Below are 27,958 nucleotides of genomic sequence, written 5' to 3'. Positions count from 1 at the left end.
TAAGTGAACAAAATGAGTCTTCAGTCAGTTTTTAACGATCTATGTTGTTATCTAAGCACTGAAGTGTTTCCCTTGATGGTAATAGCTTATATAAACATACAGTAAACACTCAACAAATAGACAGAATATAATTTTTTATCCACTCTACTTTGTGGGCTACTCACCCTTCTTCCAACCTGTAGGTAGTTGCAGGTTAGTTCTTGTTGACAGGACTTGGATTTGAGCATGGACCTGTCCAGTGTAGCTGAGCCCTTCTGAATAACCTGTCTTGGTTGACCCATGGTTAATGTGGACCATGACCCTCCTTTCATATAGTCACTATCATTCATCATCAAACCTCCTGGTCCACTTAATCCACCTAGTCCACTTAATCCACCACCTCCTCCACCCCCTGGCCCAGGAAGTGCCTGATACTTTAAGTCACTGCTGCTTTTAGATGAGCTGATAGTGTTGTAGCCACTGTGGATGTATCTGTTCTGCCCCCCGTGGCTGTCGGGGCCAGATGGACGCCCGAGAGTCATCATGGCCATGGTGTTGTGGTAGCTGCTCAAATCGCTGCTGTCCAGATCGTCCGAGCTCCAGTAACCCGACATGTTGGAGCGTGGCCGTCGCTTGGCAGTTGCTTCTGATTTTGTACCCCGATCTTTACTTTTGGCTCTGCGATTGTGCTTCCCTCCATCCTCCGTACTAGATGAACCTCCTCCACTGCCGGTCGACCGTCCGTTAACATTTCCTTTCATGTTGTGGCTCTCCAGGGACTGCGACTTCGCAAAGAGCTTCTGCACTGAGTGCAGCATGTAACGAATACGACCAGGACTGTCCGTACGCTGCTTGGCAGCAGCAGCAGCAGATGTTCGGTGAAACTGCAATGTGCTGAATCCATCACGGCCGCCAGGTAACTGTTTATCAAACTCAAGCAGACTTGGTGGGGTCTGGTTCTTGGTCATATGATGTGATATTGTTGCTGAGCCACTTGTAATCATAGGTGTTCGTGCGCTCAGCCCTGCCATGCCCATGCCCATTCCCGTCCCCATGCCCATGCCCATGGACATGGAGGTCCCCATGGTCCCTGTGCTTATTCCTCCGATACTGTCCCCAGGAGGAGAAAAATCAGACTGGTCATAGGAGTTGTAGTGAATCCCAGGAAAGGTGCTGCTGTTGGACAGCTGGTTGTTGAGGGGCAGCATGCATTCTGGTGGAAGGGAGCTTGGGTTGGCTGAAGAGTAAAGGTGGGGGTCCATGGTGCCATAGTGGTCCATTGTGGGACTCAGCAAGTAAGGGCTGCGAGGAAGTGTGGTGGTCTTATGAGAAAAGAGGGCCTCTGAATGGTCTGCAGAAGTGTCGCAGGAATCAGACAGGTGTCTGCTGCGGTTGGTCCCTAAGCCTTTCATGATGGCGAGGAGGTCCAACCCTCTAGAAGACCTCCAGGCCAGAAGAGAGATTCTTTTGAAGATATTTCCTAAAAAAGAGAGACAAACAACCCAACAAAAAAGACAGAAGGAAAAAGGTTTAAGAGCTGATTAATACAGCACTATACAAAACACATAACACAAACACTCAAACTCAACCATCCATATCAGCTTGGCCACACAAATACGCCCACTTCTGTGCTAAACCAGACTAAAACAGAGTAGCTGGAAGGCATTTTTTTGTCTGTACAGTGAATGAGCCAGCTTCCCACTGTCTCCCACAGTGAACATCTGTGTTAAAATGCTAGAAATGGATAGAAAAACAACACGTTAAACAAAGGCGCGCAGTAGCTTGTGGGTCAGGGCATAGATTATCAGTAGGAGAAAAACTGCTGACAGCGCTGAGTTCCTCGAGACGCCTCTGCATTTATGTGGGTCTTTGCAGCTGCCAGCGAACAAATATCTCCTTTTTCTGCCTAATCACATTCAGAAAAAAAAGGTCAATCATCATTGCACAAACATTTCCTTTCATGAGCACCCACAAACAAATGCACACATGAGAAGATTTGATTTTGTGGCCTTTCCTTTAATAATAATAATAAAAAAATCCAAAACATAATATTACACACTTAAGGCAGTTTAAAAAATTATAGTTAACAACACTACCTGCTGTCTCTGGCTGACTCACTGTATCTCCTCCAGGTAAGTTGTGATACACAATGGCCAAATCTCTGTAAAAGCCCTTTCTTTCAGCTTGTATCATTCTCTCTTATTCCATCTGTTTCTCTTTCCCTCTCCTCCTCCACTGTCACTTCTCTCTCCACTTCCCACCTCCAGTGGGTATCCCTGGCATGAGTGATGAAGCTCCTGTCCTAGCTTTGCATGGTGAGCCAAGGATGGCGGGCAGAGTGTCATAGTGAAACCAGTAAAAGAGGATTTGACCAGTGGGCGGCGTGCGGCAGGAGTTGGCAGCTACAACTTCTTGTCCTCCTAGTCAAGCTGTGCCAATGCCCTGCCCGGCAGGGCAGCAAGAATGGCGCTTCTCGTCATGGACCATGAACGATTATAATGGAGGGATATCATGCAAAGGTGATAGTGACAGGTATTAGGCTTGTTATCCTGTGTGGATATGTAGTTATTAATAGCTGAATAGTGTAATTATTATTACTCAATTTCTGCTAACTTTTTAAGCCAAAAGAATAGTAAACAAGCCCACCGAGCATCTGTAAATACATTACATTTCAGCTTTTTAAAGCATGCTGCTTCCTTATCTCTGCTGGTGCAGTCGAGTGAATTAATAACTGGAATAATTCTTTGTACATTTTGGCAGACAGCTAATAAACACGTACATTTCTACTGAATTAATTGCCATTTTCAATAAATACTGTTAGTATATTATGATATCACGCTGTAAACTGGAGGTAAACTGGGATAAAATATGGATGTCTTAATGTTAGAGACTACCTCCGAAGCAGATGCAAGGAAAACTAATAATACTGTTAAAACTTAATCTTATATTCAGCACAGTACATTTAATCTTAATTACTTTCAGACAAAGTCAGCTCTGCAGGACAACAACAGTTCCCTGAAAATGTATTAACTTACAGTCGCTCTGCACAAACGCAGACTGCTGTTTGCTACGGAGGTTTTGGGTTCGGGCCAGATAAAAACCATCACTCCCTCATTTGAATTTTAGTCAGGTACTCACATTCCATAAAAAACAATCGTCAAAATAACATTGCTCTTTAATTTTCATCATTCACAGTTTCCATATTGAGAAAGCTAATGTGAATTGTCAGCCTAGCAGTTAATGGCTTTTTATACCACTTCCCTATTCATAAAATTTGAAAGTCAAATTGGAAATCAACCACCAGACCAGAAACAGACATTTCTTCTTCTCTGTCATAGTTTCTATCAATCAGACAGTTTCTTTGGAGAAATGGCGAGGAGATATTTGCTATAAATCTCTATTATCACCTTAGGAGAGCTACAAACATGCATAAAAATCAGATAATGGCACAGTGCAGTGTGAGACAGGCAATAAGTGATGACAAAGCAGCTCACCTAAAAATTACACCTCATTTGAAGGGCAATTTGAGTTGATTACAATTCATTGTTTCAGAGAAGGCACCGAAACATTTGGTGTTACTTCACCTTTAAAAGTATGCACCACGTTGACACACTTTTTGCAATTAACTATTTGCCAAAAAGAAATTGCAACAAAAAAAATCTCCATATAAATTATGAACTGGTTTTATTTCCACCATTATTAGCATGCTCCAGGCACAGACTCATTTAGTGTCATTAACAGAGCCTTTCTGAGTGCCATCTCCGCTGATAGGGTCAAATCCTCTAAATCCTTTTACACCACATTAGCTAACTCATATCCTGCCGTGACATGCCACTCAGCTAAGCTTAGCATACCCTCCTCAGTGTGTCAACCAATATGGCTCAAACTGACACTGATAGCCGCATTATTATTATGTATTGGAGGCAACGTGACAAATCTGTGTGCCTAAATGCCCAGGATCTCAAGCACTCTAATCGAGGATATGCGGTGAAATACACACAGCAAATTTGTCTGCTAATTGACATTTCCTGTATGTTTTGAGCAGACGATCATTGCAGTGCATCCGTATTTAACAAAAGTGCTAATGAAGTGTTTATTATTAGAAGGCTTGGTTTAAATAGGGATGCTTACCAGTGCATGTCACAGAGGCTTATACTTTATAATGACATTAATCATTCAAGTTCAAGCTATAGTTCATTCTGTGCTACAGTGGAAAAGTAGATATTATAGTTAGATTTACATGGAAACGTTGGGTAACGTGGTGCCTTGAGTTCACCATCATGACTCAATGGGACTGGTAGACACTGCATGTTACTATGACTGTCATTAAACAAAATAAAGCTTGGCAGATAATGTATATATGTGACATATAACCAGTGATGTGAGTGCTTATGATGCAAACCTGCCACAACTTTACTTCACTGCGTGACAGAAAGGCGAAGAGACAATTCAACCCTCAGACATTGGAAATTAAGGAATTTAGGTCAAGCCTCTGTTAGCTGGGTCCTAGACACGAGTCCGCGTGTGTGCGTTCTTGGTATTTGTGCTCCGAGTGTATACTACTGGTGCGCACACAAATGCATGAATACCAAGAATGTTAATGCGCTTGTGCTCGTGTGTGCTTCTACACCCTTGAGCGTCTGGTGGTGGCATCTCCCTGCCTTGTGCACTGGGGAGCTGCCATCTGCTCTTCCAATGGGAGAAGGAGTGTTTGGCATTGTGTCCAATTCATGACCTTACTCAGTTTCTCAGCCATCACAATGTCAGGGCTACAGGCAATTCACAGTGTCAACCAGAAGAGGGCGACACACTCAACACAAGCTGTACTGGTGTTTCTGCCGAGTTCCATTATTTTTTGATGTTTTTATACAGCATGTGGAAGTATTTATCCTGACAATTCACTTGTTCAAGTCAGAGCTAACAGAATAATTTATCTGTTGCAGATTTTTAATGTGTCAGTGTGATTCCGGACAATGTGTGTGGATTTCAAATAAAGATAAATTCACAATTAAACACTATGGCAGACCTGCTTAGGGTGTACCCCAGCTCTCACCCTGTGGTAGCTAGGATAGGCTCCAGTCCCCCAATAACCCTGAATTGGATAAGTGTAAGAGAATGGATGGATAGACAGATGAAGGACTGGTTGGATAATTTCAGGAACCTACTGTACTTCAGCTTGGATTCTTCTGATTCAGGAAGTGTTAACTTCTTTTTCTGCTTCTTCTTTAGGTGTCGCCACAGCGGATCATCTGCCTCCAACCTGCCCTATTCCTAGCATCCTCTCTGACACCAACCCTCTGCATGTCCTCCTGTTCCATCTTCAACATGCTTTCTTTGATATATCCACTATCCGTCCTTTTCCCAGGTTGGAACTATCTCAACCTTGCCTGTCTGTCTCCAAATTGCTCCAACTGAACTGTCCCTCTGATACACTCATTTCTAATCTTGTCCATCTTGGTCACTCCCAATGAAAATCTTAATATCTTCAGCTCTTCCACCTCCAGCTTGGCCACCAGTCTTTTTGTCAGCAGCAGTGTCTCTGTACCAAACATCACAGCAGGTCTCACTAAACCGTCCCTTTCACTCTTGCGGCTATCCTTAATACACTGTAAACCTACTTATGTGTTTATGTTTTTATCTTCTGTATTAAGAGGTGGGTTTAAGTATAAGTAGTTTAAGTATAACAAAATCTGATATATAAATAAAGTCGTCACTGCCATTGCCATCCTTCTGTCAACAAATAACCACTCACACTGATTTTTAACCCCTGTACCCTGGCTGTCTTCTTCACCTCTCTTCTGCACTGTGGTTGACCCCTGCCATTTAAAGTCATGCACCTTCACTGCCTCTGCTTCACTACTTGGAGGACAAACTAAACAACATCAACACTCATAATGGGGTCAGAGTGTGCTTCTCCTGTCTCTCCTTTACTTTCTTAATTTTTATTCGTCATCTCTTAATGATCCTGATACAGATTCATTGGCAAATAGCTAAAAATTGGCCAATATGCCGGTCGAGTTATATTTTGTGCTTTTCATTCATGGAATCGTGGGTTTTAAATTCAAATTGTTTAGACTTCAAATGATGATTTAAATGAAGATGAAAACAACAACCAAGACATCTGAAACAATGACAATAGTTTTTATGCTTGAGTTCAAGATTTTATCTTTAAGACAATTATTGTCACGGTCCGGGGCAGCGGCCGTGTGGAGAATGGAAAGGAGGACTCAAAACGCAGCACTTATTCAGGTGTGAGGGTGATTTATTGATAATATCCTATATAAAGTGGGGATGGTAAAACAGAACTAAGGATGAACTAACTGGGAGAAACTACACAAAGAAATAGCAAACCTGAGCATGAAGGGAGAACAGCAGGGAGAGCACGCAGGGGATTACACCAGGTATGAACACAGACGACGCGACGAGGAGCAGAGGAAATCACACACTATAAGTACACGAAGAGACACTGGGAAATCACACACAGGTGGGGGAAACAGCTGGACCTGATTAACCTGATGAGACAGGGGAACACTAACACCAGGGACCAACAGAGGGAGCACAAACCCAGAACCCAGTGTCTAAAATCCCAAACACAAACCATCCCAAAACAGCCATGAATAATAATGAAAGTAATAACAATAAAGAACATAAACATAAAGTCACTGAGTCATGGTCGCAGGACCATGACAATTATACTTTCTCAGTATGTAGAAAATAAGACATAAACTAGTAAACTAAGAAATATAATACGGATTACACGTGGAATGTGTGGGTAAGAGTAAAATAGCACTACAAAACAGAAAAATGCAAGTAAATGTATAATGTCTAGGACATTAATGTATTTTTCATATACAAATATAAAAATATATAAAAGCACAAGCCTGTGCACTGACAGTGAAAAAACCCTAAATACAAATTTCAGTAATTCCTATTATAATTAATATTACTCAATTTGCATAGTTCTTGGCACAAAACTAGTTCCAAATTTAAATGTGGGCCCTGATTTAATACATAGCGAGAATTCCTATTCCCAGTATATTAATTAGCAAACCCAAGAATCGAGGAAATATTAAGACCGTTGCTAAACTCTGTATTAAAAAAGTTTTAGCTGTAGCACAAGTATTCAAATTTTTAGACTAGTTGCCAGTTTTTAGATTGGCAAGTCTGTGGGTGGACAATTTTCGATGAGCCACTGTGGAAAGGAAATCATCCCCTCATCTGAGCAACAATATCCAGAGAGGCAGTTTGTCAGAGCACAGCTCAGTCAGTCAGCCCTGAGCCCATCTGCTCCATAGGCTTACAGCACTGCCCTGAAAGACAGGGGGCAGCTTTGTGTGTGTGTGTGTGTGTGTGTGTGTGTGTGTGTGTGTGTGTGTGTGTGTGTGTGTGTGTGTGTGTGTGTGTGTGTGTGTGTGTGTGTGAGAGACATGTAACAAGACAGATGAATGCTTACAGACTGCTGGTGAGGAGGAAGGGACAGAAGGAAGTGAGGGAAAATCTGTAGGGAGAAAGGTGTGGGATTTGACAGCAGTGAAAATGAAAGCAATCTAAAAGGAAGGAGAAGGTGTGAAAATCAGTCAATGTGTTGTAAACTGCGCACTGGGGAGAAGGTAAAAATCCAGTAAAACAAAAGAACAGAAATCAGTAAGAGGGAGGAAAAGAAAGAAAGAGAGAAAGAAAAAAGGAGAAAAATGGCTGCCAAGGGAGCAAAAGAGTTCAATGAGGTCAGTTTTTCAATGAGTTCAGTGAGTGCCTAGATAAAGCAAAGAAGATACTTCTTCTTTTTTTCTTTGAGGAACGGTAATCAGATGGTACTGGAGGAGGAGATGTGTGGCAGCGTAACGTCTGATGCATGTGTTTATTCCAGAAAGGTGTGAAGGTGTAAATAAGTGTGAATATGTGAGACATATGCGTGTGAGAGATAATAATTGCCTACGGCTGGCTGAGATCTTAGAATTTCCATACCTTTGTTTTATGTTGTAAGGGTTTTGCAAGTTCAGGTGAAAAGTAATTGAATATTTCGTGTATGTGTGTGTGAGCGAACACACACACGTATGCATACCTGGATGCATGTGTGAGTTATATTATTAATAATAAATAGTGTACATGGATGTGCATTGGTGTGTGTGTGTGAGCAAAGCAGGCTAACCTTGTCCTAATTACAGTCTATCTATTCCATCAGTGCTGTGCTCTGGCCTATTTTCACAGCTATAAATTTACCACTCTCCCCTCTGTTGTGATAGATGACCCACTCATTTTAGCCCTTCTCTAAAGACTGTGAGCCAGAAAGGAAGTCAGTGGAAGACAGTGGCACCACTTCACTACTTCTGATGGCAGTGATGGAACTTTCCATGTCCTCAAAACTATTGAGTTCTGTTCTGGGCCATGCCTCTTAATCTTTGAATTCAGGTGTTTTCAGCCCCATCGACATGCAATATGCCTTTACAAACATTCGTGAGAGAATGAGTTGTTCTAAAGACCTCAGTGAATCTAAGTGTGGTCCTGTGAAAGGTGTCACGGTTACAAGAAATCAGTTCATGAAATTTCTCCCCTCCTGGATGTTCCACAATCAGCTGTGAGTGGTATTAGTGCAACATGGAAGTGCTTAGTCATAGCCACAAAGTGTCAGGCTACATAAAGTTACAGAGCGGGGTTGCCGGCTGTTGAGGCGCTTAGTGCATGAAAGTCACCAGCGCTCTGCTGACTCTATAACTGTAGCCTTCCAAACCACCTCTGTCATCAACATCAGCAGAAAAACTGTGCACTACAGCTTCGTGGCAGGTGCAGATGTTGCAACGACGGTTATCCGGTCGTTAAGTCTGACGTCACTAGCCGTGTCTGGGCCTAAACTCCGCTGCAGGTCCATATATGAAACGATCACTATGGCATTACTGAGAGTCGAAAAACTGTCTAAAGTCTTTCATCTTTAATAAAATGATCAGCGTTCTGCTCTACCAGGTGTAACAATTGAGTTTAACATCCAGGCATCCATGAAAACGAAATTTATGACATTTAACGGAGTTAGAAGTTAGTAGGAAGTTAGCTCGCTAGCTTCTATCTAAATACAATATAGCATGTCCTGACTGCGGGGTTTTGGAAACAAATTAAAACGTACAGCTCTGTTATCACTTCCAACATAAACGAAGACAGAAAACTAAACAGCAGTGACGTTTGTAGGGTTACTGAAGTTTGGCTAGCTGGTATATAATGATGTGCTACGTGACCGCTAGCGACACAGCTATGTTAGCATAATATAAACAAACAAACTTTTTTTCCACTCAATAAAAGTTACTGTGAGTGTTCTCGGTGGTCAGGAACAAATGTAATTGCATGGCAGGATGCTGTAAAAGGACCAAACTTCAGCCAGGAGAACAACTGAGATAATCCATCCACAATACGAGGTTAGTCATTCATATACTGCTGCATGGGCTGGGCTGTAGTTACATCCTAAGGTTTTAAAAACTGAGCTTAAATAAATGATTAGCGGTAATAAAACCCGAGGGAGGTCAACAAGGCAAGGCAAGGCAAGGCAAGTTTATTTGTATAGCACAATTCAACAACAAGGTGGTTCAAAGTGCTTTACAGAGACATTAGAAACAAAAACAAATAAAAAGCATGATTTAAAATTGATTAAAACAAGCAAACAAACAAACAAACAAACAAACAAACAAACAAACAAACAAAACAGTATGTAAAATCAAAACAGATAAAATCAGAACAATAGATAAAATCAGTAGTTAAAATGTAAGTTTTGAAGTTTAAGCTTAAAAGTGTGGATTTGGTGCTTTATTCAAATGCAGCTGAGAACAGGTGAGTCTTCAACCTGGATTTAAATAAACTATGTGTTTCAGCTGATCTGAGGCTTTCTGGGAGTTTGTTCCAGATATAAGGAGCATAAAAGCTGAATGCAGCTTCTCCGTGTCTGGTTCTGACTCTGGGAACTGATAAAAGACCGGATCCAGATGACCTGAGGGATCTGGAAGGTTCATACTGGGTCAGGAGGTCACTGATGTATTTTGGTCCTAAACCATTCAGAGCGTTATAGACCAGCATCAGAACTTTAAAGTCTATTCTCTGACGGACAGGCAGCCAGTGTAAGGACCTCAGAGCTGGACTGATGTGGTCCACTTTTTTGGTCTTAGTGAGGACTCGAGCAGCAGAGTTCTGAATGAGCTGTAGTTGTCTGACTGATTTTTTAGGTAGACCTGTAAAGATGCTGTTACAGTAATCAAGCCTACTAAAGATGAATGCGTGGACTAGTTTTTCCAGGTCCTGTTGAGACATCAGATCTTTTATCCTCGAAATATTTTTGAGGTGATAGTAAGCTGATTTTGTTATTGTCTTAATGTGTTTTTCTAAGTTTAGGTCTGCATCCATCACTACACCCAAATTTCTCGCCTGGTCTGTGGTTTTTAGGTGTATAGATTGAAGTTCTCTGGTGACCTGTAATCGTTTTTCTTTGGCACCAAAGACTATTACCTCAGTTTTGTTTTTGTTTAGCTGGAGAAATTTTTGGCACAACCAGTCATTAATTTCCTCAATGCATTTACCAAGAGCCTGTACAGGGCCTCGGTCTCCTGGTGACATTGTGATATATATTTGTGTGTCATCTGCATAGCTATGATAGTTTATTTTGTTGTTCTTTATAATCTGTGCCAGTGGGAGCATGTAAATGTTAAACAGAGGGGGTCCCAAGATGGAACCTTGGGGAACTCCACATGTGATACTTGTCTGCTCAGATGTGAAGTTACCTATTGATACAAAGTATTTCCTGTTTTCTAAGTATGTTTTGAACCAGTTTAGTACAGTTCCTGAAAGACCTGCCCAGTTCTCCAGTCGTTTGAGTAATATGTTGTGGTCAACTGTATCAAATGCTGCACTGAGATCCAGTAAAACTAAGACTGACATTTTTCCACTGTCTGTATTTAGACATATGTCATTGAACACTTTGGTCAGAGCGGATTCAGTGCTGTGGTTCTGTCTAAAACCTGACTGGAAGGCATCATAGCAGTTATTCTGTTTTAAGAAGTAACTGAGCTGTTGAGAAACTGCTTTTTCAATGATCTTACTTAAAAATGGGAGATTTGAGATCGGCCTGTAGTTGTTCATTTGTGTCTTGTCAAGATTGTCCTTTTTCAGTATAGGTTTTATTACAGCAGTTTTTAGTGGTTCTGGAAACACACCTGACATTAAAGAAAAGTTGACGATCTGTAACAGGTCTGACTCCAAAGTCTTTGAGACCTTTTTGAAAAAACTTGTTGGCAGGACATCTAAACAGCAGGAGGAGGAGTTCAGTTGACCTAAGATGTCCTCCAGGTCTTTGCTGTTAATAGGTTGAAACTGTTTCATGGTGTTTAAACAGTTTTTTGGTGGACACAGTACATATCCTGGATCTGCTGTTGATGTACCAATTGCTTGTCTAATTTTTTGGATTTTTTCAGTGAAGAATTTGGCAAAGTCATTGCAGGCCATGGTCGAATGAAGTTCAGCTGCCACTGACACAGGAGGGTTTGTTAGCCTGTCAACTGTGGAAAATAAGACCCGAGCATTATGACTGTTTTTAGTGATGATGTCAGAGAAGTAGGACCTCCTTGCACTCCTCAGTTGTAAATTATAATTGTGAAGTTTCTCTTTATAGATGTCATAGTGAACCTGGAGGTTTGTTTTTCTCCATCTGCGCTCAGCTTTCCTACACTCTCTTTTTTTCATTTTTCACTAGTGTGAAGTTTCTCCATGGAGACTTTTTCCTTCCAGAGATAACCTTCACCTTAATGGGAGCAATTATATCCATTACATTTAACATTTTTAAATTGAAGCTATTGACGAGCTCATTGACTGAACCTCTGGACAGGTCAGGTGTTAATGGGAAGACCTGGTTAAATATCTCACTACTGTCTTCAGTTATACACCGTTTTGTGATCACTGCTGTTGATATATTTGTGTGGGCTGAGATTTTACTTTCAAAGAAAACACAGTAATGATCAGACACGCCCACATCAGACACAGTAATGTTTGAAATGCTCAGGCCCTTGGAGATCAGTAGGTCAAGAGTGTGTCCTCTATTATGTGTGGCCTCTGTTACATGCTGAGTCAGCCCAAAGTTGCCCAGAGTGTTACTCAGATCAGTGATCACTGACTGTTTTAGGAGCTTCTTGAGATTAAATAGAAGAAAATACAAATCATTAAACATGTTAACAACACAAAAGCCACACAGCAAATTCAAAAGTGTTAAATGTTTTGGTGTTAATAGTCTTCTTGCAAAAGTAGAGTTAATTTTACTCTAAGCAGAGTCACATTCTTTTAATGTAATTCTGAGGTGTAAAATGATAGTAGTTAAAATCGAGTGTTAAAAAGGAGTGTTTCTATGTCAAATCTGGAGGTGTTACAATGGAAACATTAACTCTTGACCTCTTAACTCTGAACTCCTACAGGGGCTATGACACCAATAGAGTAAATTCACAGACTCCGCCCCCAGCACGGCTCCAATCGAAGCTGAAGTGAAGCCGTTTCAGAACATTTTGCTCTACATATTTGAGTTGTTTGCCATGCTTGGTAAGTCATTTTTTCAAAGATTGTTTCAATTATTATTATGAGCTTTTACTTCTGTGGCTCTTTGGAGTTGAGACAAAGCTGTGTGAAAGGCATTAGCCATGTTGCTCGCTGATAGCATAATATTCTGTTTTAGCTAGCTGAAAGGTATTGTTTGCGGGCAAATACCACAGCCTTGAAAAAGCTTGCATGTGAATTTTCAGTCAAACTTTTGGTCAAATACACCTAAAACAATGTCTAGAATGTGAAATGTTGGTATAATGGTGCTACTTGAAGCCTGAAAACGATCGGCTATAAAAAAAACAAAAAACAAAAAAAAACACGAGCAAACAGCAGTAGCTGACGTCCCGACTGGATTCTACGTTAGCATTTAGATCCCTCCAGAGTTTTGTGCACACGGTTTAGGTAAAAATTAAAAAGGTTGAGGTTTTACATTTAGTTCAGTATTACCTGTTGCCTGTGTCCTTGTCTTTTGGGAAAATACTTTACACAAGTAATGGCTCAAAGAGGATTCCTTTTTTTTTCTTTTTTTTACTGTGCTGCAATTGTTTACTGGATTATTTGTGCCGTTAATTAGTGTCAACTAATTTTTATTCAATCTCCACACAGGATATGCTTGTGAAGATGGAATATGAGGGAGAGCAGAAGTGCGTTGAAGTTCCACAAAGGGATGAATGAAGGACATGCATATTGTATTGAAGAAATAAGTGATGAGAATGCTGTTATTTGCATTTACCAGCTCACCTATGTCAGACCTTTTGATAAACAAAATTCTAATGAAAGTGAGAACATGTATACTGTTACATCTTTCAGAAAATGTTTTGAAATTGTGGTGCACAGTTCAGAATAAATGTTTTTCAACAACCATTGCATCTTTTTAGTAAATGTTTATTTCCAAAAGAAATTTCTAGAAGTTCAGAACAGTAAAATTCCCGCTTTTTAGAATGAATTAGAAGATAACTCTTACGTAGTTAAACTAAAATACTCTTTGAGAGTTAATATATAAACTCTTAACACCAAGTGTTAAATTATCAACTCCAGACAGATTTGGTGTTTAACACTAAATCAGAGTTAACGTACCAACTCTCCAAAAAGAGTTAAATTAACACTCTCTGGTGTGGACCCATATAGACTTTAATAGTGTTGAAATCAAATCCGACAGTGTTAATTTGGACATGCTGGATTTGCTGTGCATATTAAACGCAGACTACTTTAGGCCCGGAAGTAGGATTCGTCACGTCATCACTTAACGACCGGATAAGGATCAATGGTTATCATGTGTTGGACTTGTGGATGATTCCCTGACGATCTTTTGGGACAACATCCAGCATGTCCAAATTAACACTGTCGGATTTGATTTCAACACTATTAAAGTGTCTATATGGGTCCACACCAGAAAGTGTTAATTTAACTCTTTTTGGAGAGTTGGTACGTTAACTCTGATTTAGTGTTAAACACCAAATCTGTCTGGAGTTGATAATTTAACACTTGGTGTTAAGAGTTTATATATTAACTCTCAAAGAGTATTTTAGTTTAACTACGTAAGAGTTATCTTCTAATTCATTCTAAAAAGCGGGAATTTTACTGTTCTGAACTTCTAGACATTTCTTTTGGAAATAAACATTTACTAAAAAGATGCAATGGTTTTTGAAAAACATTTATTCTGAACTGTGCACCACAATTTCAAAACATTTTCTGAAAGATGTAACAGTATACATGTTCTCACTTTCATTAGAATTTTGTTTATCAAAAGGTCTGACATGGTAAATGCAAATAACAGCATTCTCATCACTTATTTCTTCAATACAATATGCATGTCCTTCATTCATCCCTTTGTGGAACTTCAACGCACTTCTGCTCTCCCCCATATTCCATCTTCACAAGCATATCCTGTGCGGAGATTGAATAAAAATTAGTTGACACTAATTAATGGCACAAATAATCCAGTAAACAATTGCAGCACAGTAAAAAAAAAAAGGAATCCTCTTTGAGCCATTACTTGTGTTAAGTATTTTCCCAAAAGACAAGGACACAGGCAACAGGTAATACTGAACTAAATGTAAAACCTCAACCTTTTTAATTTTTACCTAAACCGTGTGCACAAAACTCTGGAGGGATCTATGCTAACGTAGAATCCAGTCAGGACGTCTGCTGCTGCTGTTAGCTCGTTTTTTATTTTATTTTTATTGGCGATCGTTTTCAGGCTTCAAGTAGCACCATTATACCAACATTTCACATTCTAGACATTGTTTTAGGTGTATTTGACCAAAAGTTTGACTGAAAATTCACATGCAAGCTTTTTTTCAAAGCTGTGGTATTTGCCCGCAAACAATACCTTTCAGCTAGCTAAAACAGAATATTATGCTATCAGCGAGCAACATGGCTAATGCCTTTCACACAGCTTTGTCTCAACTCCAAAGAGCCACAGAAGTAAAAGCTCATAATAATAATTGAAACAATCTTTGAAAAAATGACTTACCAAGCATGGCAAACAACTCAAATATGTAGAGCAAAATGTTCTGAAACGGCTTCACTTCAGCTTCGATTGGAGCCGTGCTGGGGGCGGAGTCTGTGAATTTACTCTATTGGTGTCATAGCCCCTGTAGGAGTTCAGAGTTAAGAGGTCAAGAGTTAATGTTTCCATTGTAACACCTCCAGATTTGACAGAGAAACACTCATTTTTAACACTCGATTTTAACTACTATCATTTTACACCTCAGAGTTACATTAAAAGAATGTGACTCTACTTAGAGTAAAATTAACTCTACTTTTGCAAGAAGACTATTAACACCAAAACATTTAACACTTTTGAATTTGCTGTGTACCTGTAACTGTAAAAAAAAAGGACAAATGGATGCAAACTCCATTGTTGTAGGATTAAAATGTAATATTAATAAAGTTCATGATCAACTTCAGCCAGTCATTAAACTATTTTTAAGAAACTTTGATAGAACATTTAGAGATAAGCTAAAATACAAAAGTCAAAACACACAAAAACAACTGTGAACTTATATTCTCTTTGAACCTTGTGATATTTGTAATCTGAAACCAAGTCTTCGCAGAAGAAATGGACATTGCTTACTAAAACTTTGTATATTTTCATATTTGTAACTAACATAGAGATGAATATGCTGTGCACAGTGAAGCACAAAGAGGGTTGTGGGCTGCAGCTGTGGCCTCTATCTCTGGATTTAGGGCAAATCTGAAGGACTAATGCACACAGACAGTGAGATGTGCATTCAAACACAGAGAGACTAGCATGTTTTTATGAATGTATATTAAATGCTTGAATGCAAAGACACCATTCAAGTACATGTTCTCACACAAAGAGAACCATTTTGTACACCAGGATGTACTACAAAGGCAAAAACACCCTGGTATCCTTACTGGTGTCCTCAGTATTTAGCCACTCGGTTTAATCAGGCTGTATGTAGATAGTAAACAGGATGTAAAGGGCAAAAAATAGATGGTTTGCAAAAATATATGAGACAGCCATCTTTTTCTTTTGACAGTGACTTACCCCTTTACTAACTTGTTATAAATATATGAACAATTGGGAGAAAAGGAGATGCTGGTCCACTGGTTACACTGGAAGCCCCATTGTTGCCTATTTGATGGATTTCCAGAGTGATCAAGAGTAAACTTTGTCAAATGTGAAAGATTAAAAAACAGCTTAAAGCCCTCAGTGCGTAGCTTCATCTTAGTGACAGCCTGTGCTCTCTGTGAGCTGCTGCATTGCATGTGTATGAGCTCGGAGCTGTCAACCACAGACTGTTATGAACATCCACAGCGCAGCTATAAATTCCACCGGGATATGCTTCGAACTTCACCTACTCAAAACGTCCTTGGTGTTAAACACAACGGCCATGCTTCAGTCTGACATACGCATACAGCCTTGACCCCACACACAGGAAGCATCAGTGCAGGGTTTTTTTGCTTTAAAAGTGAATGCCACTTCCTGTTAGGAGGTGTGGGATCATCAGGAAGTGGGTCAACCCTGTGTTCATGACTCACAATCCCCATGCGACATCACAGTAATACCCTAATGGCAGTCTGTCAAGTTATCAACCCGTCGGTAGCACTGGGACGAGCCACTGTCATGTCAAAAAGTCAGCAGGAAAGGCAGAGATGCTACATGTTGTATCTCAACAGAGCCTTGACATTTAGAAAACATGAGATGCAGCCTTTACATAGCTGCTGCTGCCAAAGTCACATGGATGAAGGTTAAAAAAACATGCTTTCACAAAAGGCAAGCTGACTGTATGCCAGAGTAAAGAGGTATATAAATATACACAGATTTATTAAGAGCTATGTCTAATAATAATGACTATAGTATTTTAGCAACATTTGGTATGGTTGGGTCCAAAAACCATTTTAAGCAAAATACTCTTGTTGACTCACTGACATTTCAGGCACTATTCATCATCATTTTGCATCATCACTGACAGCTGCATAAAGGGTCATTCTAAAAGTTGGAAAATGTGGTGCATTACATTGGGGAATAAGTAAATAAATGGTACTATATAATGCATACTGAGTGAATTCAGCCACAGGCTAAAATATGCATAAAGCAGAGAGCATAAAAATAAATGCACGGCTTGTGTCATGAAAGTAACTTAAAAGATTAGCATGAATATTTTCTCAGTATTGCTGGCAGTTATTTGCTAGTAGTTTAGACTTGACAAATTCATAACATAGCAGCCCCAAGTTTCTGCAAGTGTCCCTGAACAAAGGGTTCAGGAATATTTTTACTTCCAGGAAATGAAGGTGACTTAGTTGCTTTAAGCCACAACAGCTATTAGACACAGTGAATCAATGTGCCAAACGTCTAGATCCAAACATTGGGTTTGAATTACATTTGAACTGCCACTGCAAACCAGTTAAATTAAACTTACTTGTCTAAATATGTATAAATACATTGATTTTGAGTTAAAAGTAATATATGAAGTTATATATTGTGTCAGATGCACACAAATAATTGTAAATAACTAAGGTATTTAAATAAGATGTAATAAGATATAACTCAGCGGAAACAGCCTGAGGGACACTGACACAGGATCAGATTGTTTTAAGGCTGTGCCAATCCCAGATTAGACTCTGGTGGGTCTCCATAATTGAGGTTTTGCTGACACGTGACTACTGAACACATGGCAATAACTTGTTTGTCATTTTGGATGTATGTAAATCATGGTCATTATATCATTACAGCTATCAGTATCAGATGACAAACATCTACCTTACACCAGTAACATTATTTTTTATTTCAGAAGATTATTATTTTTTGTATTCGTTAAACCTACTGACTCACTGATACTCAAGCTCAAAACACATGTGCTCGTACTAAAATCCTTAAAACTTAACAAGGAGCCCTGTCACTACTGGCAGGGTATACTCTGGATGAGTTACCCGAGCATCACAGAGCTGACACAGAGAGACAGGCAAACATTCATACTCAGCTTTACATGTAAGGCTAGTTTGGAATCACCTGTTAGCCTTTAAATCATGTTTTTGAAATGTGGGAGGAAGCCAGAGTACATCAGCAGGAACATGGAAAACATTCAGACTCCACACAGAAAGGTCCCAGTCAGGCCACGAGATTCAATGTGATAGAAATGCATCGGTGACAATGCTAACATCCCAATTGTGCTCATGAGGAATCAAGCCACAGTCCACTGAGCAACGAGCAATCTGGAAGCATGGTTCCCTCAATGGACAGTCAGTAAATTTACTGTGTAGCAGCACAAGCTTTTCTATATTTTTGAAACTCGCAAAAGCAAAGGAGGCATAATTCGATGAGCTCTCATTTAATGGAGGCAATGAAGCTGCTGCCGGGAATTCTAGGGGAGAAGGAAAGGGGGGACTCATCTGTCCTGATGCAGGAACTGATCGGTGGCCTGACTGAACTGAATCACATTACAGTCATTTTTGCAGGGAACAACAGGAAGCTTGTTACTCATACATGATCCTCAGCTTAGTAATCAGCAGTGTGGGCAACACTGGCAGTCAGCATCTGCAGAATGTCTTCCTGCAGTCTCCTTTCAGTATTATAATATAACAGTTAGGGCTGAACGATTATGGAAAATAATCTAATTGCGATTTTTTTGCCCCAATATTGCGATTGCGATGCGATATGCGATTATTTTTTAAGGTCTTTATCTTCTGTATTATTAAACAAAGACAAGCAATACATCATATAGTATGGCCAACACTATATTACATTAATTTTAAACTGTTCTTTCCTGGAAGACAGACCTCTGTTATGATGACATGAGGTGATGCATGAATTGATGACTGACATTTTTATTTAACTTCTTCAATCACAACAGTATATTTGAACATACACAATAGTTTATTTTTAGCTTACAAACATCTGAGCATAAAGTGCTGACAAGGAACCCTGGTGTAAACATTAAAATGAAAGTCAGTACAATGTGCAGATTGCAGAAATATACATAAAAAAAATCAGTGGCTTTACCACACTCAGTTTTTCGACATCTGTGAACTACTAGACAGTCATTCAATTAAAAAATAATATTAAATAAATAAAACTAATAAATAAAAAATACACACATCTTACTGATCTCTGCAGTCAGTAACATTACATATAAAGTGCAAACATAATAGCAATTGTATAAACACACACACAAACACGCCTTTAAAATTTAAAGGCGTGAAATTGGACGGTCTAGTTCTGATTAGCGTCACCGCTGTCTCGGTGGAGTTTATTAAACTCGGCCGTCTGCTTCTTGCTATCTAAAATATAACCAGACACTGGTGTAAATTCTCGACTGTCTCATACTTCTGTTTAATAAGTTTTCTGTTTGACGTTTAGTCAGCTGTGTGAAAACCAAGGAGGAACCCACCCGGGGGATTAATAAAGTTTTATTTTATCTAATCTAATAACTTTAATCTCAGCCAAACCGATTTACTCACGAACAAACAAAACACTGAAAAAAGCCCAACAATAACATTTTTAGGTTGTCTAAGTGACTTATATATTACGTTTAACCCGAGCAGCGAAACTCCGCGGTGATCTGAAAATGATGTGCCGGGAGTTGTGCCGTTCTCGGCCGCATCAGTAACCCTCGAGCTCCCGGCTAGCTGTCGAGCTGGTGGGTAGCAGACGCCTCTGAAAACGTCGAAGCACTTTTGCAAATATGGGATATCTTGATAAACCGAGCAGATATTTGATGTTTACACAACTACTTTCTTGCCTGAAAATATGTTAAAAGTTTATTTTGTGACCCAGAAAGATTAGTATGAGTAATTTTAAAACTTAGTAGCGGCCGCCATTGCTGGAAACTAGAGTTTGGCTGGGCCGCGCTATGAATTCTGGGATATGGTAGTAATTTGGACAGCCTTCGGCGCGTCGCTGTGACGTAATCGGTCTACAAATGCGGCCTCAGGAGGATGCAGCCCATGAATTTGGACATGTCCAGAGTATAATCGCAGCCTTTGCGGTTAGAAAATTGCACTTGATCATGTCGCGATATTATCGCAAATGCGATATATCGTTCAGCCCTAATAACAGTGTTTCTGATAATATACATTTTGCACTATATGTCAGATGTAGGGTAGCACAAGTAGCAGCAAATATCCCCCCACGCCCCCCCTATGCACACATCCAATTGTTGACACACTAGGCCAGGGGTCAGCAACCTTTAGCACCGAAAGAGCCATTTGGACGCGATTTCAACGCAAAAGAAAACACTGGGAGCCGCAAATACTTTTTGACATCTAAAATGAAGATAACACTGTATATATATATATATTTACCTTTATGCTTTGTGTGAACAACTAAGGTGTGTTGCTTAAATCCATGAAGTGCTACAGAGAAAATTACATTTTATTTATGTAATTAACACATTTTGAACTCTTAAAGAAATATAACAAAAGGAAAGACGCTGAACTAAAATGATCCATGTAGCAAACAAAAACTGTTGTGAGCCGCCACCCTTATATTGCCTTTGGACTTTTGGAGCCTGGACCTGACTTTTAAAAAACAATTGGAAAAAAAGCACTATGCTGCTGAAAAATGAAAAATAGATATTTACAAAATTCTGCCTAAATATGTATTTTACCTGGTTAATGTGTGTGGCGGGGCGTGGTTTGCAGCGCCGCTGCAGGGGAGGCGGACGCACCTGAGCGGCACCAGCAATCACGCCTCGCCGCCTTAATGTCTGTGCCATCTATGCTGTTGTGTTGGTATGTGTCGGGCTGTGAGCTTTAACACCGACTGTATACGTACAGCAACCGTGTGTGAAAAGTGGTCAATAAAGAGATGCTAAAAAGCGTGTTCATGGAAACATCGTCGAGTCTGCTGTGATATCTTTACAATGGGACTTCTGCTCCTGAACCTCTGCGCACAGCATCTGCAAATCGGGGCTGTGCGAAGTCAGTTTCATCTTTACACAGGACTGTAAGTTGTCATCTGTGAGGCGTGAGCGGTGTTTGTTTTTAACATAGTTCACGGCGGAGAACAGCTGCTGACATAACATGGATCCGAAGATCCATTATTGGCTTACCTGGGGTTGAAAGTCTCGATAAATGCACGGCGTTTCGGCAGGTACACCGGCTTCCGCAAGTGTGACGCTTATTTTGAGCGATGAAAAACTAATAGAACATAATTTTATATTTATATTTCAATATCACAAATATCTTCCAATTTAGAACTACAAGTTAAAAAAGAACTAACATAAATAAAATACACTTCAGCTAATTACTTAAAAAAAAATTTTTTTTTCCCAAACCACGCAGAGCCGCACTAAAAGGACTAAAGAGCCGCATGCGGCTCCGGAGCCACAGGTTGCCGACCCCTGCCCTAGGCTGTCATCTAGTTGACCTATACCAAACCATAGCTTGATACAGTGACCTATGATCAAAATGCCTCTTTCTACCCCTGAGTTATACTGTTTAATAATGCAAGCAAGACAAGTTTGTTTTTTTCCAGAAAATTCTAAAATTGACCTTAAAAGCTTGACACATTAAAATGTCAAACCTTCATCATTTTCTCCCGTCTTATGACATTTCATGATCTTTTGCATTAATTACTATTCAGTTTATTCTTGTTTTTTGCTGTTTGACAGTTTCTGTTAAGTTTGAGTCCAAGTCAGTGTTTGTAAACCCTCCAAGTTCTGGTCGGAAAAAAAATCTTATCACACTGGTGCTAAGCATAATCATTACAGTCGCATTCGCCCTTTTGATCTGATGTATTGGGATGCCAACAACAGTTATTGGTCGTGTCCAAATTCATGGGCTGCATCCTCCTGAGGCCCCATTTGTAGACCGATTACGTCACAGCGACGTGCCGAAGGCTGTCCAAATTCGTAGACTCCTCCGAATGCAGCCGAAAAATGCGTACTCCTTTTCCCCGAATTTGAAGGATGGGTCGGGTGTGTCCTTCGTGGCCTACCATATCCCAGAATTCATAGCGCGGCCCAGCCAAACTCCAGTTTCCAACAATGGCGGCCGCTACTAAGTTTTAAAATTACTCATACTAATCTTTCTGGGTCACAAAATAAACTTTTAACATATTTTCAGTAGTAGCTGTGTAAACATCAAATATCTGCTCGGTTTATCAAGTTATCGCATATTTGCAAAAGTGCTTCGACGTTTTCGGAGACGTCTGCTACCCACCAGCTCGATAGCTAGCCGGGAGCTCGAGTGTTACTGATGCGGCCGAGAACGGCACAACTCCCGGCACATCATTTTCAGATCACCGCGGACTTTCGCTGCTCTGGTTAAACGTAATATATAAGTCACTTAGACAACCTAAAAATGTTATTGTTGGGCTTTTTTCAGTGTTTTGTTTGTTCGTGAGTAAATCGGTTTGGCTGAGATTAAAGTTATAAGATTAGATTAGATAAAATAAAACTTTATTAATCCCCTGGGTGGGTTCCTCCTTGGTTTTTACACAGCTGACTAAACATCAAACAGAAACTGATTAAACAGAAGTATGAGACAGTCGAGAATTTACACCAGTGTCCTGTCATATTTTAGATAGCAAGGAGCAGACGGCTGAGTTTATTAAACTCCACCGAGATAGCGGTGACGCTAATCTGAAGGCTAGACCGTCCAATTTCACAGCCGTTTACTTCCGGCCTACCCGACCTTCTGAGGACCCGGACCACGTAGACCGCGAAGGGAGAGATTTCTGAAAAAATTCAAATGTACAGCTCTGCTGTCACTTCCAACATAAATGAAGACAGAAAACTAAACGGTACTGATGTTTATAGAGTTACTGAAGTTGGGCTAGCTGTTATTTAATGATGTGCTATGTGATCGCTAGCGACACAGCTATATTAACATAACATAAAGCTGGAGGATGAACGCTAACGTTTTTCCACTCGATAAAAGTTAATGTGAAGGTTCCCGATGGTTAGAGAAAAAAATGTAATCGCATGGCAGGATGCTGTAAACGGACCAAACTTCAGTCAGGAGAACAACTGAGTTCCTTCCAGAATACGAGGTTAGTCATTAATATACTGCAATAGCAATTCAACATTAACCCTTTAAGACCTACCATAGAACCAAGTCCTCCAGAGCTTATATTATATTTTTTCATGTTGTAGTGCCATTTTTGGGAGCATTTCAAGTTGATATACATCAATACAACTATTATAGCCCAAATTTTAATAATATGTCTGCATTAAGTGCATAGTAATTACATAAATTGCAAAAAAGTGCAATAAACTACAAAAGAATTAAAATTCGTTTTGGTTTTTTTAACATATATTTCTAGTTAGAGAAATTTAAGAGGCTTATCCCTCAAAACTGTAAATACAAAAAAGTTGCACAAAATAGTTTCCCACCACAGGAAATTTATTTTAAGTGTCTTCATAGGGCGATCGTGGCTCAAGAGTTGGGAATTCGCCTTGTAATCAGAAGGTTGCCAGTTCGAGCCCCGGCTTGGACAGTCTCGGTCGTTGTGTCCTTGGGCAAGACACTTCACCCATTGCCTACTGGTGGTGGTCAGAGGGCCCGGTGGCGCCAGTGTCCGGCAGCCTCGCCTCTGTCAGTGCGCCCCAGGGCGGCTGTGGCTACAATGTAGCTTACCATCACCAATGTGTGTGTGAATGGGTGGATGACTGGATATGTAAAGCGCTTTGGGGTCCTTAGGGACTAGTAAAGCGCTATATAAATACAGGCCATTTACCATTTATAGTTTTATTTTTGAAATACACCAATTTTTATATACTGCAAGAAAAACGAAAATAAATATTATAATGCAAATTTGCAAAAAAACAGCATATGCATCAAAACAAACTATTTCCAGCAGTGCAATATGAGTCCTAAGCATCCCAGAAACGACACAGAAAGTCATAAAGTCAAACATAACTTTTAAAAACACCAGTATAGGCTCATAAGGCCCTGATGGTAAAAAAAAAAATACATTTCCGCAAAATGAGGTTTCGGGCAGGACATGGCGGACATGCGATAGTTCGTGCTTATGGACGTAGGAAGTGCTACAAACAGCTGATCGGATCGGCAAAGCGTGTTTCTGGAATATTGTGTTTTTGTTGCTGCAAGTGCTTTTTATGCAGTTTTTGCAAAGCTATATGTGGAAGGAAACCGTGACCTAGGACAAGCTGATGGCATAAGATGTAAGTACAACTCCTCCGGTTTCATATGCAAAAAAATTATTGCACTAGCTTACGTGGTTGCAGTGCTACCGGGATTTAGCAATAGTTGCGCAAAACGAAGCGTGCCCGCTCCGACCGGCTTTAAAGGGTTAATGAATGCATGGTACGGAAGTGGAGGAAGCAAGAAAAATGAGTTGAATAAAGTTTGGCTTATCTGACTGTTTTATTTCACGTAATGTGCCTTATAATTCGGTGCGCCTTATAGTCTGAAAAATACGGCAAGTATTTCCATAATTTTGAAACTCACAAAAACAAAGTAATCCAAGTTCAGTGCTGCGTCTTTGTATCTACAATCCACAAAGGCTGAAAAAGTTCTATTACTCTTTTGAGTCGTTTTTAGGGTGTGATTTACAAATTAAGGCATTTTAGTACTTTATAAGTCTTCTTAATCAACAATTTCCCGTGAGGTTTCCTTCCCTCTGTGTTTGAATATCACCACTGAGACTCATTACCCTATTAAACTGCACTAAAGCAGGTAATGTGGATCTCCGCTAATAGGATTTCTGAGTCAGAGAAGATATTGACCTTGACAAGAAGGGATGCGCATTTCTGAGCATATTCATCCTGATATATTAGACCATATACATTTAGCAAATGTTTTGTCTCAAGTGACTCTTCTGAAAATAAACAGATTTCAGAGGCAGAAGTACAGTACATCTCATCTCTGGGGATGAAACAGCATTTCATTTTTGCTTTTTAGGTATCTAGCAACAAAGGATAGAAAAACGGAATGGTGCATGTCACAGTTACGATGTGATTGTGTGTAGCATATTAAAAGGCAGCAGGAAATGGGATGAAATAATCTGCATTCTCTGGAAGAGATAGTTTATATCCTATGTGTAGGACAGTAAGAGCCCTTTAATGCTAAAAATGATTTCCACGCTTGCTTCTTACTGTCTGCACACATAAGAGGCTTTTTAATAGCAAAGGATGAGCTCTTCATATTGCAAGTGTATAGAGAGACAAAACAGGAGTGGGAAAGTGAAGAGACAAAAGAAGTTTTACACTGGGATTGGGTAAAATTGCCACAGTCTTCCTGTTCTTGTGTGCAGACAACTAGGGCAGAGTAATGCATCAATCATGACTGTGCACTGCAGCCCCGCTCTCAACCCTACCTTCTCAGAGCGTGCTCAGTTTTGATCACAATGTTTCAGTACTGCAGTTGCACCCCTTTTCCTCCTTTCTTCACAAAGCCGTCATTGTTCATATTATTTCTTGTCAAATGCTGCTTGAATTGAAAAAAAGATTTGTGTGGTTAATTTTTTATCAGTGCACTTTTGGTACACATGTACGATACAAAAGCCTGTGTCGAATGCAAACTTTGGATCCAATTTCAACACCTCTAGCATGGCCTATTGTTAGTGTGATGTCTGCTATACCCTCTCATCCTCAACCCCAGGGAGACTCCCATCAGGGGTGTTATGGAATGGATTGAGAGAAGACCTGTGATTGGAGTTTCCTGTTATCTCCTTACCACAGCAACACAGCTGGCAGGACCACTGTTTCTGCAGGAAAGTGGCTGTATGTGTGAACATGTGTGCCGATGTGTTGGCCTGAAGAAGTGTCTGTTCATTTGCCTGTGAGTATAAATGTCAAGGGCCATATCTGCATACTAATGCATTTCTCTGTGTGTATGTGTGACGTGATATAAGAAAACATAAAGACTGCATCGTCTTTGTGTATGTTTTTAGGGGTATATACACTGAGTATATAAGAGCTAGTCAGCTTTTGGATATATGCTGTGTCCTAATCCTTCATTTAAATATGGACACAGTGTAAAACTTCCATTAAAATGTGACATTGCAGACACAATGCTAAATATTACAACTGCGGTTTCTCTATTTTCACGGTTTAACATTATTACATTACACAGTTATGCCAGATTTGTACTAAAAGTCGATATCTGTGGTCATTTTTGTCTCTATACTTACCCACTATATATATATATATATATATATATATATATATATATATATATAAAAAACAGAGCTAAGATCCTGTGGGACTTCCAGATACAGACGGACAAAATGGTGGTGGCTAACCAACCGGACATAGTGGTGGTAGACAAACAGAAGAAGACGGCCGTAGTGATCGATGTAGCGGTTCCGAATGACAGCAATATCAGGAAGAAGGAACACGAGAAGCTGGAGAAATACCAAGGGCTCAGAGAAGAGCTCGAGAGGATGTGGAGGGTGAAGGTAACGGTGGTCCCCGTGGTAATCGGAGCACTAGGTGCGGTGACTCCCAAGCTAGGCGAGTGGCTCCAGCAGATCCCGGGAATAACATCGGAGATCTCTGTCCAGAAGAGCGCAGTCCTGGGAACAGCTAAGATACTGCGCAGGACCCTCAAGCTCCCAGGCCTCTGGTAGAGGACCCGAGCTTGAAGGATAAACCGCCCGCAGGGGCGTGCTGGGTGTTTTTATATATATATATATATATATATATATATATATATATATATATATATATATATATATATATATATATATATATATATATATATATATATATAAGGAAATAAACTGGTAGAAAAATAGGGCAAGCTGTTTCCCAGAGAATCAACAAGCTTAAATAGGCAGATAATTTAATTTATTTAACCAAAAATAAGAATGAGAAAAACCCTTCAAATTATAGACATTTCTAGAATAATGAGAAATGTTCCTTAGGATGAATTTCTTAGTTGATTAAATGTGGCAAAAACCCAAATAAACTGACTTATGTAAGAAGAGGAAAGCACGCAAGAAACAATCAGGATGTAATGGACAAGGTCAAAAATACAGTTTGAATCTAATTAAAATCATCTAATTTTAAACGCCATCAATATTTCAAACACTGTGCAACACACATAATATTGAATTTACACAATGTTTGGTGAGTGTGGCTAACCTTCTCTGCAGTTTTACATCAACTAACATGTTTGCAATGAATGTGACCCTAATAAATGAATGAATGAATGCCCAACTGTGCTGTTTTTATGAGACGTCTAAAATGTAACTCACTTTTCCACCTTGCTGGTTTACAACATCCTGGCACGGACACATGAGAGGCTGCTGACTTGCAATCCTAGTGAGAAAATATTATTATCCACCTTTGAGGGCTTCAGTTCTACAGAGTGTTTTATGGGTTCAACATAGTTCTCTGTTGGCACTGCATCGGCAGATAGCAGGGAACGCCTATTGCCAGAAAGAGGAAGTATCGAAAGGATGTGGTGCTGATCCTCCAGCCAACTCCACAGAGGAGCAAAGTTACAAAATACAAAGAGCTGAAGTGAAACCAAGTGTTAAAAACAATGAAAAATGTCCACTGTAGCTACTGTCTGTGCTTTTTTTATTTTTATAATCACTGATTTTTGTTATTGTTTGTTCTTCTATTACTGTCACTCTCTTTCCTGTTTCAGCCCACTTGTCAATCAATCGACATCTGACCCACACAGAGTTGAGCTAGGCGGTGTTGGCTTTCTGAAGCTCTGCATGGGAATGTTTGCATGGGTTGAAAGCCATCTCTGTAGGGTCCATAAGCAGTTACCTATTAAAACAGACACAACTGTCTGTTTTAATGATTGATGCTAATGCTAGCCACCCTGGCTTGGTAGGGAAAAATTTGTGTTCCCAGATTAGCTGTGAGTGGCTGCTGGCAGGTACACGGCTAAAGCCCCAACCACATAGGGCTAGAGATCAGTTAGAGACATACTGGTAAATACCGGTTGCTAGGAAAAATGTGTATTCCCTGATAGACTTTGATGGGTAACTGGAGGTTGCTGGAAATCGCTAGGTGAAATTGGTCAAAAA

The 27,958-nt window shown here is 39.9% G+C and overlaps 1 protein-coding gene across 8 annotated transcripts in view; it reads right to left on the bottom strand.

The window, feature by feature from the left end:
* Positions 1-27,958, bottom strand: part of dlgap4b (discs, large (Drosophila) homolog-associated protein 4b) — a 139,964-nt gene that overhangs the window by 24,230 nt on the left and 87,776 nt on the right. For 3 of the 8 annotated variants that reach the window (XM_026168446.1, XM_026168448.1, XM_026168447.1), the window contains exons 1-2: positions 2,076-2,625; positions 165-1,459 (exon numbers count right to left, since the gene is read on the bottom strand). In XM_026168446.1, the coding sequence (XP_026024231.1) occupies positions 165-1,459; positions 2,076-2,172 (1,392 nt within the window). In that variant the 5' untranslated portion in view covers positions 2,173-2,625. Of the gene's footprint in view, positions 1-164; positions 1,460-2,075; positions 2,628-27,958 lie in introns of those variants that run through there. The other 5 variants (XM_026168451.1, XM_026168450.1, XM_026168452.1 and 2 more) reach the window with 3 other exon arrangements.

The sequence above is a fragment of the Astatotilapia calliptera genome, chromosome 5 (genome assembly GCF_900246225.1).
Source record: "Astatotilapia calliptera chromosome 5, fAstCal1.2, whole genome shotgun sequence".
NCBI lineage: Eukaryota > Metazoa > Chordata > Actinopteri > Cichliformes > Cichlidae > Astatotilapia > Astatotilapia calliptera.
Note: the sequence above shows the minus strand (reverse complement) of the source record. Positions and strands in the feature narration are given on the sequence as shown.